The sequence below is a fragment of the Anabrus simplex genome, chromosome 11, assembly GCF_040414725.1.
Source record: "Anabrus simplex isolate iqAnaSimp1 chromosome 11, ASM4041472v1, whole genome shotgun sequence".
Classification (NCBI taxonomy): Eukaryota; Metazoa; Arthropoda; class Insecta; order Orthoptera; family Tettigoniidae; genus Anabrus; species Anabrus simplex.
The window spans coordinates 52094303-52112972 of NC_090275.1; the positions used below are offsets into that span (position 1 = coordinate 52094303).

At 40.4% G+C, this 18670-nt stretch overlaps 1 protein-coding gene across 1 annotated transcript in view; it reads right to left on the reverse strand.

The window, feature by feature from the left end:
* LOC136883077 (UNC93-like protein) overlaps positions 1-18434 on the reverse strand; it is a 57938-nt gene extending 39504 nt beyond the window's left edge. Inside the window, exon 1 of the mRNA XM_067155248.2 lies at positions 16483-18434. Coding sequence (XP_067011349.2) covers positions 16483-17738 — 1256 coding nt within the window. The 5' untranslated portion in view covers positions 17739-18434. The remainder of the gene's footprint in view (positions 1-16482) is intronic.
* Between the last annotated feature and the right edge of the window lie 236 nt (positions 18435-18670).

Here is an 18670-nt window from a genome sequence, read left to right on the forward strand (position 1 = left end):
TTATTTCTTATTTCTTGCTCTTAATTTTGGTTTTGTTATTCTTTTCTATACGTCCTTTTTTTACCTTTTTACCTTTTTCTTCTTTTATTTATGTTTTGTTTTTTGTTTATTTCATTTCATTTTTCCAATCTTTTTGTTTTTCCCTTTGTACCGTTTATTGTTATTTTTGGTTTGTTTTTAGTTCGTATTTTTCTTTGTTTTTATTTTAAATTTTTGTTTCTATTCTTGATTTTACTTTTTAATTTGTTTTTGTTTTCATTTTAATTTGTTTTTATTTGTTTTTTATTTTCTTTCATTTTCTTGTTTTTATTTTGTTTATATATTTGTTTGACCTTGATTTATCTTATTTTTAAACATTTCCTCTTATTTAATTCAATTTTTTTGGGGGTTCGTTTTGGCCTACTAGGGACTACGGGTTCGTTTTAACTCTTAGGTTAAGTCTTCTGCTTTTTCTTGGCCCAGTACCGGTATGCTTTCATTTTCTGGCTGTGTGCCTGCTTCCTTCCATCCGTCCACTCAAGTCTGGTGGTCCCTGTAGTCTTTTTGCTTCTGAGGGACAGTGGGAAGACTCCCTGTAGGATGGCCTGTCGGTACTCAGATCGGTTCTCTATGGTCACTAATGGGATCTGTAGTTCCTCTAGGTCTGACTTTACTGAGGTGATCCACTTGGTCTTTATCCATATTATTATTATTATTATTATTATTATTATTATTATTATTATTATTATTATTATTATTATTATTATTGCTAAATAGCCGTACAAAGTTTAGAATAACAGTTTACACAAAAATTACGTTCGTGTACACTTGTGTTCTCTTCCTTCTTAGTTTCTTTGATTTGCATACTCACTGATTTTGTTCCTTTACTACATAATGTCAAATGATAGCGCTCTTTTAATACATCTGGTTTATTTTCACATAATAGTTAATACACAGAAAAATATTTCAAATATTTAACAAATGAACACAAACACTTTGCAACTTCTCGTTGCCTAATGTTCATTTAAGGTCTCAGAATATCAGAATAGTGGCCATCTTCAGATGAAAATAGTTCACAAATTAATGAATTATCCTAGCGTACATTATACTGTTTTATAGAATCCATTTTGATGAATACGAAATGTCAGTGGTTGTTAGCAACGGTGGTTCAACTAGATGCCGATGTAATATTGTCTGTCTGGTCCACTGCGGCTTGTCTAGTAAGGTGAGTAAACAAACAAACAAACATACAAACATATCCGGGTAGGTCATAGCAATGAGGTTCAGTAGCCTTGTAAGTATTGAGGATGACCACTCCACCTGAAGACAATCCGCTGTCTGTAGAGAACGACCTAGCCGCGAGGCCACTCCTCCAGCAAGAGCACGTGGTCAGTGGCTGACATTGACATTCCATTAGTAGACTGGATAAAGTCAAGGTGGGCAGACAAGCTCTACTTCCTGATCTTGTCACCTCCACCTAGACACTCGCTATGTTGTATTGCTTTATATAAGTTAATCGGATTAACGTGGTTAAAAGTCCAGTGTACTTGTGAGGCAATCCACGTGATTTTGCTATTTGTTTCACGTAATACCCACACAGGCAGGTCTTATGGTGGCGTTGGGATGGGGTAGAGCTACGATTGGGAAGAAAGTGACTGTGGCGATAATTAAATATTCAATTAAATGGTGTAGGGGTAGCGTGCCTGCGTCTTGCCCGGAGGCCCCGGCTTCAATTCCCGGCCAGGTCATGATTTTTACCTGGACCTGAGGGCTGGTTCGAGGTCCACTCAGCCTACGTGATTAGAATTGGGGAGCTATCTGACGGTGAGATAGCGGCCCCGGTCTAGAAAGCCAAGAATAACGGCCGAGAGGATTCGTCGTGCTGACCACACGACACTTCGTAATCTGCAAGCCTTCGGGCTGAGCAGCGGTCGCTGAGTAGGCCAAGGCCCTTCAAGGGCTCCAGTACCATGGGGTTTGGGGTAAATGAATTACTTAAGACACATCACCTCTGTGGTGTATTGGTAAGTGTAGTTAGCTGCCATTCCTGGATGCCCCGGTTCGATTCCCGGTTATGCCATAAAATTTGAAAAGTGTTACGAGGGCTGGAAGGGTGGTCAACTGAGTAGAGGGGTTTTGATTCCCAACTCAGCCATGCTGGAAGTGGTTTTCCGTGGTTTCCCACTTCTTCTGCAGTCATATGCCGGGATGGTACTCAACTTGAGGGCACATCCGCTTCCTTCCCTCTAGCTTGCCTATTCCTTCTAATCTTACCTCCCCCCACAAGGCCCCTGTTCAGCACAGCAGGTGAGGCCGCCTAGGCGAGGTACTGGTCCTCCAGCCCAGTTGTATCCCCGACCAAATGTGTCACGCTCAGGACACTGCCCTTGAGGCGATAGAGGTGGGATTCCTTCGCAAAGTCCGAGGGAAGAACCCAACCCTGGAGGGTAAGCAGATTAAAGAAATAATAAATAAATGAATTAAGACACAGCCCCAGAATTTGCCTGGTGTGAATATGGAAAACCATGGAAAACAATCTTCAGGCCTGCTGAACGTGGGGTTCGAACTCACTGTCTCCAAATGCAAGCTCAGAGTTGCGTGAGAAAAACCGCATGAAATCCATGCAAGATTATGTCTACCCTTTAGCCCGTAACTTGATACGGCGTAGGAGATGAGGAGAGATTAATTTGTGGCATATTTTTGCGGCCGGATGCTCTTCCTGATTCCAAGATCACTTGAGGAGCTAAAGAAGATGAAATGAATGATGGTGAATGAAATTGGGTAAGAAGGTCGAAGGAATCGGTTGTGCCCTATGAATAAGAACTGACCCTGCATTTGCCAAGGAGTGAAAAATAAGAAACCACAGAAAACCATTCTCACGACAGCCGACGATGGGGTTCGAACCCATGCGTCTCCCGAATGAAGACCTCCCCATGGCTCTGAAGGGCCTTCGCCTACCAAGCGACCGCTGCTCAGCCCGAAGGCCTGCAGATTACGAGGTGTCGTGTGGTCAGCACGACGAATCCCCACGGCCGTTATTCTTGACTTTCTAGACCGGGCCGCTATCTCACCGTTAGATAGATCCTCTATTCAAATCACGTAGGCTGATTGGACCTCGAATCAGCCCTCAGATCCAGGTAAAATCCCTTACATGGTCAGGAATCGAACCCGGGTTCTCCGGATAAAATGCAAACACACTACCCCTACATCACGGGGTCGGGAAAGTAAGCAAAGTCATCTCCGCACAGGGCATGAAGGCTCTTGGAGGGGTGGAATGTACAGATTTCCACTATCACTAACCTCGGCACTTGATGGAGTAGAGTGGTTAGCTCTACGCCTGGCCGCCTTTGCCCCCAGGAATTAACCTGGTACTAATTTTTGCTGTAGGTTGAGTACACTTCCGGAAGTGGAAATCTCGTTTCTTAAACTTTATGAATTCCTGACGGGGATTCGAACCCACGTCCTTCTGGGCGAATCGAGCACACCTTTACCGCCTCGGCCATGCAGCCCCTTCTGGAATGCAGAGCTTGGCTCCATTCACATGCGCGGTCACTCCCATCGATACAAGCAAAAAGAGTATTAAAAAAGTAATATCTTAGAAAAATAAAATGGTTGGAGATATTTTCTGCACAATATCGCCTCCCTCTATTTAACGGTCTTACTTATGCTCAATGTTGAATATGTTTTTCCACATTCATGTTTTTACAGAAGTATTCAGAATGTGTTATTAATCACACACAGCCTACTTTCCATCAGTTCTTGATGAGTTTTGTCCTATGCTTGTTACTAGAGAACGCAGAAGACGATATATATTAATTAGATAGATGATTAATCTTTCCTAACAAAGTTACAGACTCTTATCCCTGTCTTATACGTAACCAGTAATGTTTATGTAGAAGTATGATGAAATCTGATCATCATCATGAAAAGTTTTCATTCTCCTCCCTGAAGAGGAGGGGCGGGACACCTAGAAGGTAACGCGTTCTCTCTGGCCAGGAGATTCGGCGGGGTTAGGGTTTAAGTTTTTTTGCTAGTTGCTTTACGTCGCACCGACACAGATCGGTCTTATGGCGACGATGGGATAGGAAAGGCCTAGGAGTTGGAAGGAAGCGGCCGTGACCTCAATTAAGGTACAGCCCCAGCATGTGCCTGGTGTGAAAATGGGAAACCACGGAAAACCATCTTCAGGGCTGCCGACAGTGGGATTTAAACCCACTATCTTCCGGATGCAAGCTCACAGCCGCACACAGCCAACTTGCCCGGTAGGGGAGTTTAATGAAGTAGGGAGATGGGCTAGGGTGATTTGGCATGGTGAAGGAGGTGGGGGGATTTCTGCTTTGGCTGTGTGCTCTTTTTACCATCTTGGGTATTTTAAAATCGTTTCAGAAATTTACAAACGCTTCATTTGCAATTTACGAATTACAATTTACAACTGGTGTATTCTTCAAGTGATGGTATATACAATGAAGTAGGCTGAGTGGAAGGAGGTGAAGGAGGTGAAGGAGGTGAAGGTGGTGATCCCAACAACTGTTGTAATGGGGCTATTTACAATATGATACCAACTAGATAGTTACATGAATACGGTATATACTATGACATGAGATGCTAGGAGTTTTACAATATAAAGTAGAATAAATGCTCTGATTGGACTATTTACATATGACACCAATTAGATAGCTATAATTACATGTATACATTCTATACAATGATATGAGATGATAGGTATTTTTCAGTGTATGAAGTAGAAAAAATATAAATGGGATTATTTACAATATGATCCAGCTAGATAGTTATTCTTACATACATAAGGGGCTGCCTGGCCGAGACGGTAAAGGCGTGCTCGGTTCGCCCGGAAGGACGTGGGTTCGAATCCCCGTCAGGAAGTCGTAAAATTTAAGAAACGAGATTTCCGCTTCCGGAGGTGCATATGGCCCTGAGGTTCACTCAGCCTACACCAAAAATGAGTACCCCATCACGTGCCGCGGTTAACAAAGGTGGGAGCCTTTACCTTCCACTCCTCTAAGGGCCTTCATGGCCTGTATGGAGGTGTCTTTGTACATAAGGTGTATACAGTAGGCAACTTTACTTGGTCGGTTGGTCAGGGAGGGCGTCGACGAGGGCTCACCGAGCTGCTGACTTGCCTTTACGATATGAGTTATTGTCTGGTTGGGGTGTTAGGAGCGAGGGTGGGGTTACAGGCCGTGAAGTGGGGGTCAGGCAGATGGTGGTTACCGTCACAGTTCTCTCGTAGGCATGAACCCAATTCCTACCTTACTATAGTGATTTAAATGGCCTGTACATAAAATATCTAATATAAAACATAGGATATTCAGCCTCTAAATACATAATCATACAACACCTATGTATAAATTAACAGAAATAATGAAAATATTATTAGCAATAGTAAAGAAATATTGAAATGAAAATCCTTAGCCCGGGCCTGTGCCGGCTGCCGAAGCTTTTCACACTCCTGTGGGGCAATGATTAATGACTGACAGATCAAATGAAGTGATACTGAAGAGTTTCGCTGGAATGAAAGATAACAGGGAAAACCGGAGTACCCGAAAAAAAATAAAAATTAAAAAACCTGGCCGACCTCTGCTTCGTCCAGAAGTCCAGAACAAATCTCACATGGAGTGACCGGGATTTGAACCACGGAACCCAGCGGTGAGAGGCCGGCACGCTGCTGCCTGTGCAACGGAGGCTCAGTAATGAAATAACGATAATATTAAAAACTATATTATAATCATCATGTAATGTTACAAACTTCTGATGGGGGATATTGAATTGGAGAACCACAACTGAGCACTAATGCTGCGATCTAATTTTAATAATAATAATAATAATAATAATAATAATAATAATATGAAATTGCCATCAAAATGGGACTTCAAATCTCGTATGAGGAAACTCAATATATGGAAGGAGCTTCACGATACTTAGATGTTTTTTTTTGCTAGGGGCTTTACGTCGCACCGACACAGATAGGTCTTATGGCGACGATGGGATAGGAAAGGCCTAGGAGTTGGAAGGAAGCGGCCGTGGCCTTAATTAAGGTACAGCCCCAGCATTTGCCTGGTGTGAAAATGGGAAAGCACGGAAAACCATCTTCAGGGCTGCCGATAGTGGGATTCGAACCTGCTATCTCCCGGATGCAAGCTCACAGCCGCGCGCCTCTACGCGCACGGCCAACTCGCCCGGTATACTTAGATGTACAACCTATGATAACTAAATTCGGCAAAATCATTCAGGTGAACCAATTCGAATATTTGGGAGAAATTATGCAGCCTTCTGGTTTAAACCGCGAAGCAAATACAGAAATAATTTCCAAATTACAGAAAGCTTACAAGATCACTTGGAACAGGAACAATAAAATAATCAATATCTCAGAATATAAAACTTAGATACTATAATACAGTAATCAAACCCGAAGCGTTATATGTTTCAGAAACCTTAATCATTGGTGATGGGTCTCTAACCAAAGACATAGAGGAACAGGAAAGGAATATTTTAAGATTTTTTTTTTGCCCCAGCTTGTATAGAGGGAATATGGAGGAAAAAATCATCCCAGGAAATATATTGTCATTCTGATAAAAATATCTCGCACATTTCGGAAAAGACGATTGCAATTTTATGGACACATTATCAGAACGAACAGTAAGAGACTAACTAAAATAATTCTCAATCTGGCCCTTTCATCTAAAACCAAGAGCAGCTGGCTTCGTGAAATTGAAATAGATCTCCAGGAAATCAACATCTCGGAAGGCATTCTACAGAACAGATTTAAATTCAGAACCAAAATCGACAATCACCAGTTTGAAGACAAACCCAACACCAGAGCCACTATAACTTGGACAAAAGAACGAAGGAAGAAGCTCAGCGAGAGGATGAAGAGATTTAGGGAGGAGAAGGCCAATACATCAGCTAAGCTAATTCAATCGAGCTCCTAAGTAGGGCATAACGATGTAAAAAAAGTAATATGAAGAAGTGGAATATAAGGAGAAGACATGCTCATTCCATGGGGATAATACGAGAACAGCGAAGGAGTTGTTGTAGCTTGAGGATTTGCGTTTATGAAAAGCGAGCTATATCGTTTTCAGAGCTCTGTTTTTCTTAACATCACGATATTCAGAAAGGCTGTGAAATCGTTGATAGGTCTTATATGCAGGTTGGGCATTGTAAGGCAAGAGTTCGCTGCAGTGATGTCAAAAAATGTAGCATGCGTCTGTCTTCAAGGTGTAGCCATCCGAAATGAACGTAAGATTGGATAAAATCATCAGAGATAGTAGGTTTGGACCCCACTGTCGGCAGCCCTGAGGATGGTTTTCCGTGGTTTCCCATTTTCATACTAAGCAAATGGTGGGGCTGTATCTTAATTAAGGCCACGGCTGCTTCTTTCCCACTCCTAACCTTTTTCCCTCCTATCTGTGTCGGTGGGACGTAAAAGATAAAATAAAATAAAAACATGATCAAACAATTTCAAGTTAGAGATGTGAATCCCACTCAGACATTCTGTACCGTTGTAATTTATTTTGGAGTTCTGCTTTTCTGATTTTGCGTCTTTGTAAAATATGTCACAGTAGTCGAAGTCGAATATTGGAAGAAGAGGTTTACGAATAGCTTCTTCTTTCAGACTGAAAGGAATAGTAAATTTGAAATTATTTAATGCATGTAACGAGTTAAGGTGTTGGTCAATGGTTATCAACTGGATTTTGAAGTCATACTTCAGGCAAGGATATGCGGTCGTTGTTGGAAATGAGTCTTCTGTGGGTAATTGCTACGGTGTGGGAGTTGTTGGGGTTTACTACTGGGTCACCCAATTATCTTGGAACCGGAGCAACGGTGAGAACAAAAAAAAAAAAAAAAAAAAAAAAAAAAAAAAAAAAAAAAAAAAAAAAAAAAAGACAGGAAAAACGTAAAAGCCCCATTTCTCTTTTTCCATTCAAACTGTTCGTCTCTCTTTCCTTCTCCCACGTTTGCGCTTAGCGCTGTCCTCCTCCAATCCAGTGCGTTTGCCAATTATCCGTAAATCTGAATGTTATCGGTTAAAATGGGTGAATATCGGATTATGTACAAAATTTCAAGCCGCATTTGATGCCGTTAACAAAAAAAAAGTTTGCAAAATAATTGAGTGTGAAAATGTTAATATAATGGAATGTTATCTCAAATCCTTTATCTTCATTGCATAGAGCTTATCATGTCATAACTCCTATTTTATATTCACTATATTTGTAATTTTTCACTGCTGGTAAACATAACATTTCAGCTCGACGTAGATAAGTTTGTTTTTTAAATTTAAATGATAAGAACATGCACTATTTGTGTTTCTTTTCAGTCGTGTTCAAGAGATTTGTATGTGCAGGCACGAAAATGTCAGTCAATTGCCAACTTCTTTGCTATTGAATTTGCATGGGGGATCAAAGCGAGGCAAATGGTCCTTAGATATGGAAGTTATTTTTAAAACAAACCCCAAGTTCTTATCTCGCTTAGTTCTTAGTTTGTGACAGGAAGAATGTCTCCATAGGTTTTGGTTTAGCGCGTGAGGTTGGCTGGCTGGCTGCCCCGACTGCCGGTACGGATCTTCCAAACATACGCTCTCCAGACAGTCGCATGCAGTGTCGTGTTTTGTTATAGTTGGAGACCTTTTGTCTACCCTGATTGTTTTAAAATCTTCGCTTCTCAACAGATACTTCTTAACAAACAAGTTCATCGATTTTTTTTTTTGGGTTTATTTTGTGTGTGCTTACATATGTAGTATAGGGGCCTACTCATTTCAAGATTCATGCCGCCTATAAGACACGGTCGCAGCAACTTCGGTCGAAGAACTCGAAATGCTACAAGCCAAGCTAATTTTCAGTCTAATCGGACTGCACAACAACGTGAAGAGCGAAATGAAACTGAAATGATTCGAATATCACAAACCCGTGCAGCGCGTCGTTCACCTAATGATCTTCCAAGTTTGAATCGAGCTGCTTTCAATTGACTGCAGTGCCTACCAATGCGTTGCTATTGGATCTATGAACTCAGTTTGCCAAAATTGAAAGGCATTGAAATACAAAAACGAAGCCGCTGGATTGTGTTGCGCAAATGTCAAAGTGAAATTAGTGCCATTGATTCCACCATCAGATCCATTGTAATCACTGGTTTCAGGAACAGGAACAGATTCCATACATTTCCTTACAAATATCCAAAAATATAACAACTACTTTCAAATGACTTCATTTGGGGCAACAAATGTACTTCGGGACAATTTTATGCCAACTTTCAAGGTAACATATAACATTGCTTTCCTTTAACATATAATAAACGGACTTATCACGCGTATTGCTTTGTTTATTTTATTTTGTTTTTATTTCATTTTATTTTATAGTTTTTGTGACAAAAATAATAAACCTGTCCTTCTTAATTTACAGACACAAGGCCAAAATATATCACAGAGCAGGTGGTTTGCTGTTGCCGGTGTTAGAAGGCGACTACAAATTCCTGCAAATTTATTTCATGGGCAATTCAATACAAGAAATTGATCTGCGTTGTGTACATAACAGTTCAGTGAAGAGCTCTATGGTAGAACAATTAGAAACTTTCTTTCATCAACACAATCAGTTGATTACATTGTTCAAAACTGCACTGGATCTCATGCCATCTGATAATCACAAAATTGTAATCAGAGCTGATAAAACTCCAGTCCGCCAACATGCAAGACGTTTCAATGCGCCAACAACTGATCAAGTAGCCATTGTTATAGTTGGAGAAAATTCGGAAGCCCGTGATATTGTTTCACATCGCCGGAATGATCATCATATTTTGGCAAGTTGAAGATGGTTATCACTTTGAATTTAAACGACTGCAGTTTCCAGTGCGGCTCGCTTTTGCTATGACCATAAATAAAACCCAGGGGGCAGTCATTGAATGTTTGCGGCATTAATCTTGAAAATCCATGTTTCTCGCATGGCCAATTGTATGTTGCCTGTCCCCGTGTTGGTAAACCAACAACTTTGTTTGTTTACGCGCCAGGTAATCAAACAAAATTTACAATTAAAAATATCTTCATACTGTAGTATTCATTGGAATCAGTATTTTATATGATAGTTATTTCCAACCGAGCTCGATAGCTGCAGTCGCTTAAGTGCGGCCAGTATCCAGTATTCGGGAGAACGAATTTTGAAACTGACTTTTACATTTTCTTTCTTGTATATTTAGTAGTTGGTGTGAGTGCTTGTTTACTCTTACAGCGTATCATTATGAAACAATTCAATTATATAAAACAAAACATATACCGGTACATATGATTATTCTATAGGATATATTAATATTTTATGAAACTAACGTAACTTATGTGTGATATGTAGTACTTAGCTCTATTCATGTAATGTGTCGGTGCGACGTAAAGCCCCCCCCTATTCATGTAACCAAAATTACTATTAACTGATTTAATGTATCAAACTTGTATTACTGGAGTGTATTAATTTACTTTATAAATACTCTGGAGCCATAATATTAGAATGTACTGCACCACAGCGAGCTTTAGCTCAGGTGCCTCAGCTTATAAATAAAAAAATAAATAAAGATGTCACTGAGATGGTAGGTTCGAACCCCACTGTCGGCAGCCCTGAAAATGGTTTTCCGTGGTTTCCCATTTTCACACCAGGCAAATGCTGAGGCTGTACCTTGATTAAAGCCACGGTCACTTCCTTCCCACTCCTAGCCCTTTCTTTTGCCATCGTCGCCATAAGACCTGTCTGTGACCGGGCGAGTTGGCCGTGCGCGTAGAGGCGCGCGGCTGTGACCTTGCATCCGGGAGATAGTAGGTTCGAATCCCACTATCGGCAGCCCTGAAGATGGTTTTCCGTGGTTTCCCATTTTCACACCAGGCGAATGCTGAGGCTGTACCTTAATTAAGGCCACGGCCGCTTCCTTCCAACTCCTAGGCCTTTCCCATCCCATCGTCGCCATAAGACCTATCTGTGTCGGTGCGACGTAAAGCCCCTAGCAAAAAAAAAAGACCTGTCTGTGTCGGTGAGACGTAAAGCAACTAGCAAAAAAATAAAAGTTATTTCCTACGAAGAAAGAGGAGTAACTTTAGCCACATTATCTTCACGCCATCAACTTATCAAATTATTTGATTTTCAACGGGGGAAAATTATGACTCTGAGAGGGATTTGAAGACCTGCTGAACAGTTCCCATCTACGTTACAGTCAATGTGGGTCATTTCTGGATAGTGATATGCTGTGATCTATTTGAGCATTTCCTTATTCACAATCAAGATATTAATATTGCGGGTATTGAAAACACGTTTTTTCCAGTAGTTTGTTACTAACTTTTGGTAGCAGTAGAAAATTAACTCATTTAATGTTGATAATGTCGTCATTTGCATTATTCTGACGTTTGCGTGCAGTACAGACTGAATTTCAGTTCGTTCTATTGTCATTTATTTTTGACAGAACGGCGTCTGTCGGGTCAGCTAGTGGAAAATAATAATAATAATAATAATAATAATAATAATAATAATAATAATAATAGGCCTAATATCCACGAACGCAAAACTCAGACACTTTGCATACAGCGGAATGCCTTGACATGAACAAGAAATGTCTGATAAAAAAGTTGGAGAAGTAAAGAAAGAAAGAAAGAAAGAAAGAAAGAAAGAAAGAAAGAAAGAAAGAAAGATCTTAAGCAAAATTCTTGGCCCAGTTAAAGACAAAGATGACTATGGACGTCAGCATAACCATGAGATGTATACTCGTGTCCAGAAGACCTCTGATGTCATGCCGAGAAGGAAAATTGCATTATATGGCCACTTGCTAAGAATAATAAATAAAGATTTTACTGCAGCCAATGGCCATTAAAATATGTTTACATGACTAATTAATCAAACAGAATTTGGTTAGTCCCATCTGTCTTTTAGTACACGTCCTCACATGATATAAGTCGCAAGTTTTCTCGCACAGAACACATATACCTACATTCCTTTCTCGGGGTGTGGAAAGTGTTGTTAGCACACACACGATGATGAAAACCGTGTGTTGCTAATCTAGTCACTATGTGCCTGAGTTCATTTCATCCAATCCGTACTGGTCATAGCCTCTGTGGTGTAAAATGTTTCCCATATATCTCCCTTCTTGGTTTGCAGCTCTGTTTGTAACTGGTTGAATGCATCTGTAGACGGCAATATTAGTTTGTGACGTAGTTCTTCTGTATAGAAGAGTTCTCTTGTCAGCTCGTAACATAGTCTTGAAGGAGTGAATTTGGACAAACATAATACCTTTTTCATGTAGATTGCTTTTACACTTTCAGTGTCTCGAATATTTCCTTTAGTGAGATGTTCCCATATCAATTCTAGTCCATACGTCATTATCGGAGATATTTTTGCATGGAACAATTTCATAGCGACTTCAACCGAAAGTTTGCGTAAGATCAAGATGTCATTCATTGCTATTACGGCCGCAGCCACTCCATCCTTGATGTGTCTGGTATAAGAATGAAACCAACAAGATTATCGAACCAGATCTTTACCTATTTTAAAGGTAAGAAGACTCAGCCAACTTAGTTCAAGGAAGTGGAAAGGGACCTACAGGAGATGGGGATTACTCATGAAAATATACAAGAACGCAATCCACTCAGGAGGTGACTAAAAGGGGGCGACCAAGGGATGATTGAATTAGAACCATGAAATTACTTGTGTACCATTACGTGAGGAACACCAAGGGTCTGCGTTACCTGTGATTAGTATCACTATGTGAAGATCACTAACATGGGTCTGCTTTGCCTGTGAATAGTACCATTATGTAAGGAATACCATGCGTCTGTGTTACCTGTGGGTGATGCCATAATGTGTGACACACCGTGGGTCTACATTGCCTCTGATTAGTACCACTATGTGAGGAACACCACTCTGTGTACACCCTCTCCTTAACATCCTTGTGACAACTTCTATATATACTAATAACCATACCAAGAAATATGTAATCCAACCTATGAAAATTAGCCCCTCGAAGACTAAATTGATGTCAGTAGGTAAGAAATTAAACAGACAAAGCTAGAACAGGTCGATAATTTCAGGTATTTAGGTTGTGTGTTCTTCCAGGATGGTAATATAGTAAGTGAGATTGAATGAAGGTGTAGTAAAGCTAATGCAGTGAGCTCGCAGTTGCGATCAACAGTATTCTGTAAGAAGGAAGTGAGCTCCCAGACGAAACTATCTTTACATTGGTCTATTTTCAGACCAACTTTGCTTTATGGGAGCGAAAGCTGGGTAGAATCAGGATATCTTACTCATAAGTTAGATGTAAAAGACATGAAAGTAGCAAGAATGATTGCTGGTACAAACAGGTGGGAACAATGGCAGGAAGGTACTTGGAATGAGGAGATAAAGGCTAATTTAGGAATGAACTCGATGGATGAAGCTGTACGCATAAACCGGCTTCGGTGGTGGGGTCATGTGAGGCGAATGGAGGAGGATAGGTTACCTAGGAGAATAATGGACTCTGTTATGGAGGGTAAGAGAAGTAGAGGGAGACCAAGACGACGATGGTTAGACTCAGTTTCTAACGATTTAAAGATAAGAGGTATAGAACTAAATGAGGCCACAACACTAGTTGCAAATCGAGTATTGTGGCGACGTATGATGATGCTTGTTGTTTTAAGGGGCCTAACATCGAAGGTCATCGGCCCATGTGGCGACGATAGTAAATCCACAGAGGCTTGCAGACTGAACGCTGAAAGGCATAATAGTCTATAATTATAATGTATGTATGTATGTATGTAGGCTATGTATGTATGTATGTATGTATGTATGTAATTACAACCTAGTTAATGTGATTATCCTAACGGAGATCTTTACTTATATTAATACCTAGGTACTTCCAATATTATCAGCCAGTATAACAGCATCGTGTGTTGATATATATTTTTACGAACTCTGATGGATCTCATGGGAGCTAAATGTTGTCTTCATTAGGGTCAGTTATTCACTGTTGTCATAATATCATGAAGGAGCTATTTCTTGTTTTTCAGGCAGTGCAAAGGTTGTGGTGGTGGTAATTATTGTTTTGAGAGGAAGTACAATAAGACAACCATCCTCTATAGGTACCTCAAAGAGGAATGAAGAAATAAGTACACTGAGTAGGCATTACTGGAGGTGTGATGATGTTTACATTTCTGACAGAAAGGAGATTACTCAAGGCTGCACGTGCAGACACCTCAGTGATGTAACTAGAGAACAGAAAGAATTGCTAATAGCAGGTGGCGCTATTCAGCTACCGAACAAATCCTGGAATCAGATTATGCTAGTTCTTAAAGAACTTTAACAAAATTTCCATCATCATCATCATCATCATCATCAACATCATCATCATCATCATCAATGGGTCCTGAATACTAATAGTGATGCCGTCCCCATACGGACGGATATATTGATTACAGCGTGTTTCTATTATTATTATTATTATTATTATTATTATTATTATTATTATTATTATAAACACTCTGTAGCGAACATATCCCTCCACATAGAGATGGGATCAGGAAGGGCATTTGGCTGTAAAACATTTGCGACACTATTAGTATCCACGACCCCTTGAGGGTGTGGAATGTGCGCCAGAAGGAAAGAAGAAGAAGAAGAGCATGAGAAGTTAAAGGAGGAGTAGAAGAATAAGAGAAGGAAAAGAAAAAGAAAAAAGGAGATGAAGGCGCTGGAGGAGGAGAATAAGAAGACGAGCACCAAAACAAAAACAAAAGGAGGAGGAGAAGAAGAGCACCAGTAGAAAATACAGGGGAAGCAGAAGAGGAGAACCAGAAGTAAAAGAAGGGAAGAGAAGAATACAAGAAGAAGACCAGAAGTAAAAATAATAAGAAGAGCACCAGAAGAAACTAAGAAGAGGAGGAAAGAAAAGAAGAAGAAGAAAAATAGCACCAGAAGAAAGCGAAGAAGAGGAGAAGAAAAAGAGCAGCACCAGAAAGAAAAGAGGAGGAGGAGGAGGAGGAGGAGAAGAAGAAGGAGAAGAAGACCAAAAGATAAATAAGAGAAGAAGAAGAGCGCCAGAAGAAAAGAAGAAGATTGCAATAATAATAATAATAATAATAATAATAATACCAGAAGTAAAAGGAACAGATGGAAAGGAATCAAATACTTTAAGAACTAGCATAGTCTGACCCCAGGAGTCATTCGGTAGCTGAATAGTGCCACCTGCTATTTAGTAACATGGTCACTGTTGCTATAGTAAACAGAGCGAGTGGTTGCGCGGTCTCGTTCACGTGCCTATGAGCTTGCATTCGGGATATAGTGGGTTCGATATCCACTGTCGGCAGTCCTGAAGATGTTTTTCCGTGGTTTCCCTTTTTCACACCAGGTAAATGCTGGGGCTGTACCTTAATTAAGGCCACGGCCGCTTCCTTCCCATTCCTAGGCCTATCCTGTCCCATCGTCGCCATAAGACCTATCTGTGTCGGTGCGACGTAAAGCAAATAGTAATAAAAAGTCAGTCAGTCAGTCAGTCTGTCTGTCTGTCTGTCTGTCTGTCTGTCTGTCGATCATTTATTTATTTATTTATTTATTTATTTATTTATTTATTTATTTATTTATTTATTTGGTTTCTTTGAAGTGGCGAATTTTACGTGGGTTGAGTGAGCCTTGAATGAACACTTAGGTTTAGGTTAAATAAATTCCTAACTTGGTGGGAATCGAACCTACAGCCTCCTGTTACGAGGCAGGGTCTCTATACCTAGACCGCGGACCCGACATTAGCTCTATTTCTGTGACGAGGTCTCCAATCCCATCTTTCGAGAAAATAGAAACGTAGTTCTTTTCCTTTGTAAGGTGTTAGCAACACTACCGCAGGCTGTTTTCCAGTCATTCGACCGGGCCACGTTAATAATGGATGAAGCCCCCCCCCCCTCTAGTGGCGAGGATAGGAAATGTGCCGGCTGCCGAAGCCTGTGTTGCACTCTTCTGGGGCAATGATTGATAACTGACAAATGGAATGAAATGATATTGGAGAGCATGGGCGCCTGCAGGGCCTTTTCCATGGGGGGAGGGGGGGGCACATTAACAATTTTCTTGAATATAAAATCCAATATAACGTCAGCAACATTAAATTGTTTACAGAAATTTCCGGTTATAACAGATGCTAGATGACTGTCAGTAAGTTCAGTTTATGAAATAATCTGGTATGATATGAAATTCCAGGGTGGGTAACCGCTCCCCCCTTGCCCCCCGTTGCGGGCGCCCATGTTGGAGGAGAGTGTTGCTGTAATGGAGGATGCCAGGGAAAACCGGAGTACCGGGAGAGAAACTTGTCCCGCCTCCGCTTTGTCCAGCACAAATCTCTCGTGAAGTGAACGGGATTTGAACACGGGACCGTGCGGTGAGAGGCCGGTGCGTTTCGGCCTGAGCCATGGAGGCTCTGGCAGCACTACCCTCAACACAAAATACAAGAATATGTACACTTTAGTAATTACACACTGAAATCAAAGTGGCAATAGAATGAATGGGATGTGGTACTCACCGAATGACTGTCACTGGCAAGAACATATTGGACACGACGAGTGCACCATACAGAGTGGTAAGGGATGCTGTTCCCAGCCCAGCTTTAGCATTCACCGAGCTCTGGAGGTTGGCAGCACCGAAGAATGCGGTAAAGAGGATCATGAAGGCGGCACTCATCAGCACTACATTCCTCAAGATCCTCCACTTTTCTCCAGGTCCATACTTGGCTAGGAAGTCGATTTCTTGACCCTCTTCTTTATCACCACTTGCTGACACTTGTTTCACTTTACCATTCTCCCCACCCTCTTTCTCGTCACCACTGAAAACTAGATTATTGTAAACTGCTTTCGGGGGTAATTCACTGAACGACACCCGCCGAGATAGCTTTGGATTACCAATATCTGCCTCTGAAGAAACTGTCTTGATTGGCACCACATCAATGTTTGCATTAACTCTAGTGACACTGGCTGAAATTTCGTCACGCACAAATCCAGGATTATCGTAGGCTTCTTCAGAAGGTGGAATCTCTTTGAGTTCTAAGCTATTTGAAATTTTATTTACATCGCGAGTTTGTGTGGAGGGTGATAAATTGGGCGGAATGTCTTTGTTTCCTACATTGTTCGGTGAAATAATTGTATCTTGATGAAGTAGAGGTGAAGTGTCTTTGATCTCGAAGTTGTTTGATATTTTATTCACACTTTTATCAACATCGTCTACAGAATCTCGATTATTTACAGTTTGATTGATGTGGCTATCCACCTCTGGTAATGAATTTTTATCCTCGTTTAAATCTTGAGGTGCAATTATTTCACCCTCAGTGGAATTTATCTGCTGAGATACATGCGTGCCTTCAGGCCTTTGATTTATGTCATTTTCAACCTCTTTTGTAACCGTAAATCCGGTTTGTGAATTATGATCTTTATTTTCTTCAATGCTAGGTCTTGATGTCCTGTTTATTGCTTCAGATACTTCTCCTTTTTCTAGGCTATCTTCTTGCTCAACAGATCCGTTTTCCACACCTTTATTCTCGCTGACATCATTCGCTTCAAAACCTGTTTTTATCTCGTTTAAGACCTCATGCGTTCTGTGGTGTTCTTCTCTAAGACTAGCGTTATTCGGACTACCTTGTAGTTCAGTGTCTTTGGTTTGTATCGTCAAGTCTCCACCAGTTGTTGCTGAATCTTCACCGACTCGCGCAGTCTCTGAATCGGAAGCGATCTGAATACTTTCACCAGTGGACGAGGCACCATCAATTTCACCATCTTGTGTTTTCATTGTTAACCAGTATTTTAAACTATATTAATAATCACTCAAGTACTTGTATCAAAACCTTCAAAACGGGAAATGTATGAATGGGTAGAGCCCGGCCGAAAGATTTTATGCCTTTAAATAAATCCACTGGTAATTAATGCTCAATACTATAATGAAGAAAATAACCGTTTGTAGACCGTTTATTTATTCAAATAAGCAAATTCATTCTATTTATTTGCGAATTTCATTTTGAAATTTTGTATTACAATCCGAAATTTTAATTATTTTAAATCTTTAAATATGTATTATTTACAGATTCCTACCACACTGCATCTTAAGCCTCATCAAAAATCTAATCCATTTATCAGATATATATTATTCCTGTTTCGTAGTACACTGTAATCCCTTTTCAAGGGCACACGTATATCGGTAAAGAATCAACTCACACTGCACACCAACATTCACAAGATATTCCTCCACTAAATGCAGTCGAAGTACGCCCCACTTAACACACGCACACACACACACTGCCTGTCAACTACTGCCGGCGAATGTCTCTTTCAATTTCCTCTTCCTCTATGTCTACATTCAGACCTTGAGCTCATACAACATACCTCAGTCATGGGCAACAAGTTGGCCATTCACTCGCTGACTTGCTATATCACAAAAAAGAAAAAACAAAACAACCGCCTTAATTCATTGAAACTTAAACCTTCTTTGAAGTTCTTTGAACACTTTAGGCAAACACGATGTTTATCTGTTAATAATAATAATAATAATAATAATAATAATAATAATAATAATAATAATAATAATAATAATAATTTAATTAAGTTTGCATAGCCTGACGTTTACGAACAGTTAAGTAATGTCTTCACTTCGGCACTCAATTGTTTCTTATTGTGGCACGAGCGGTTCCAAAGCCTCCTGAGGTAAGCTGATCCACTCTTCCGCAC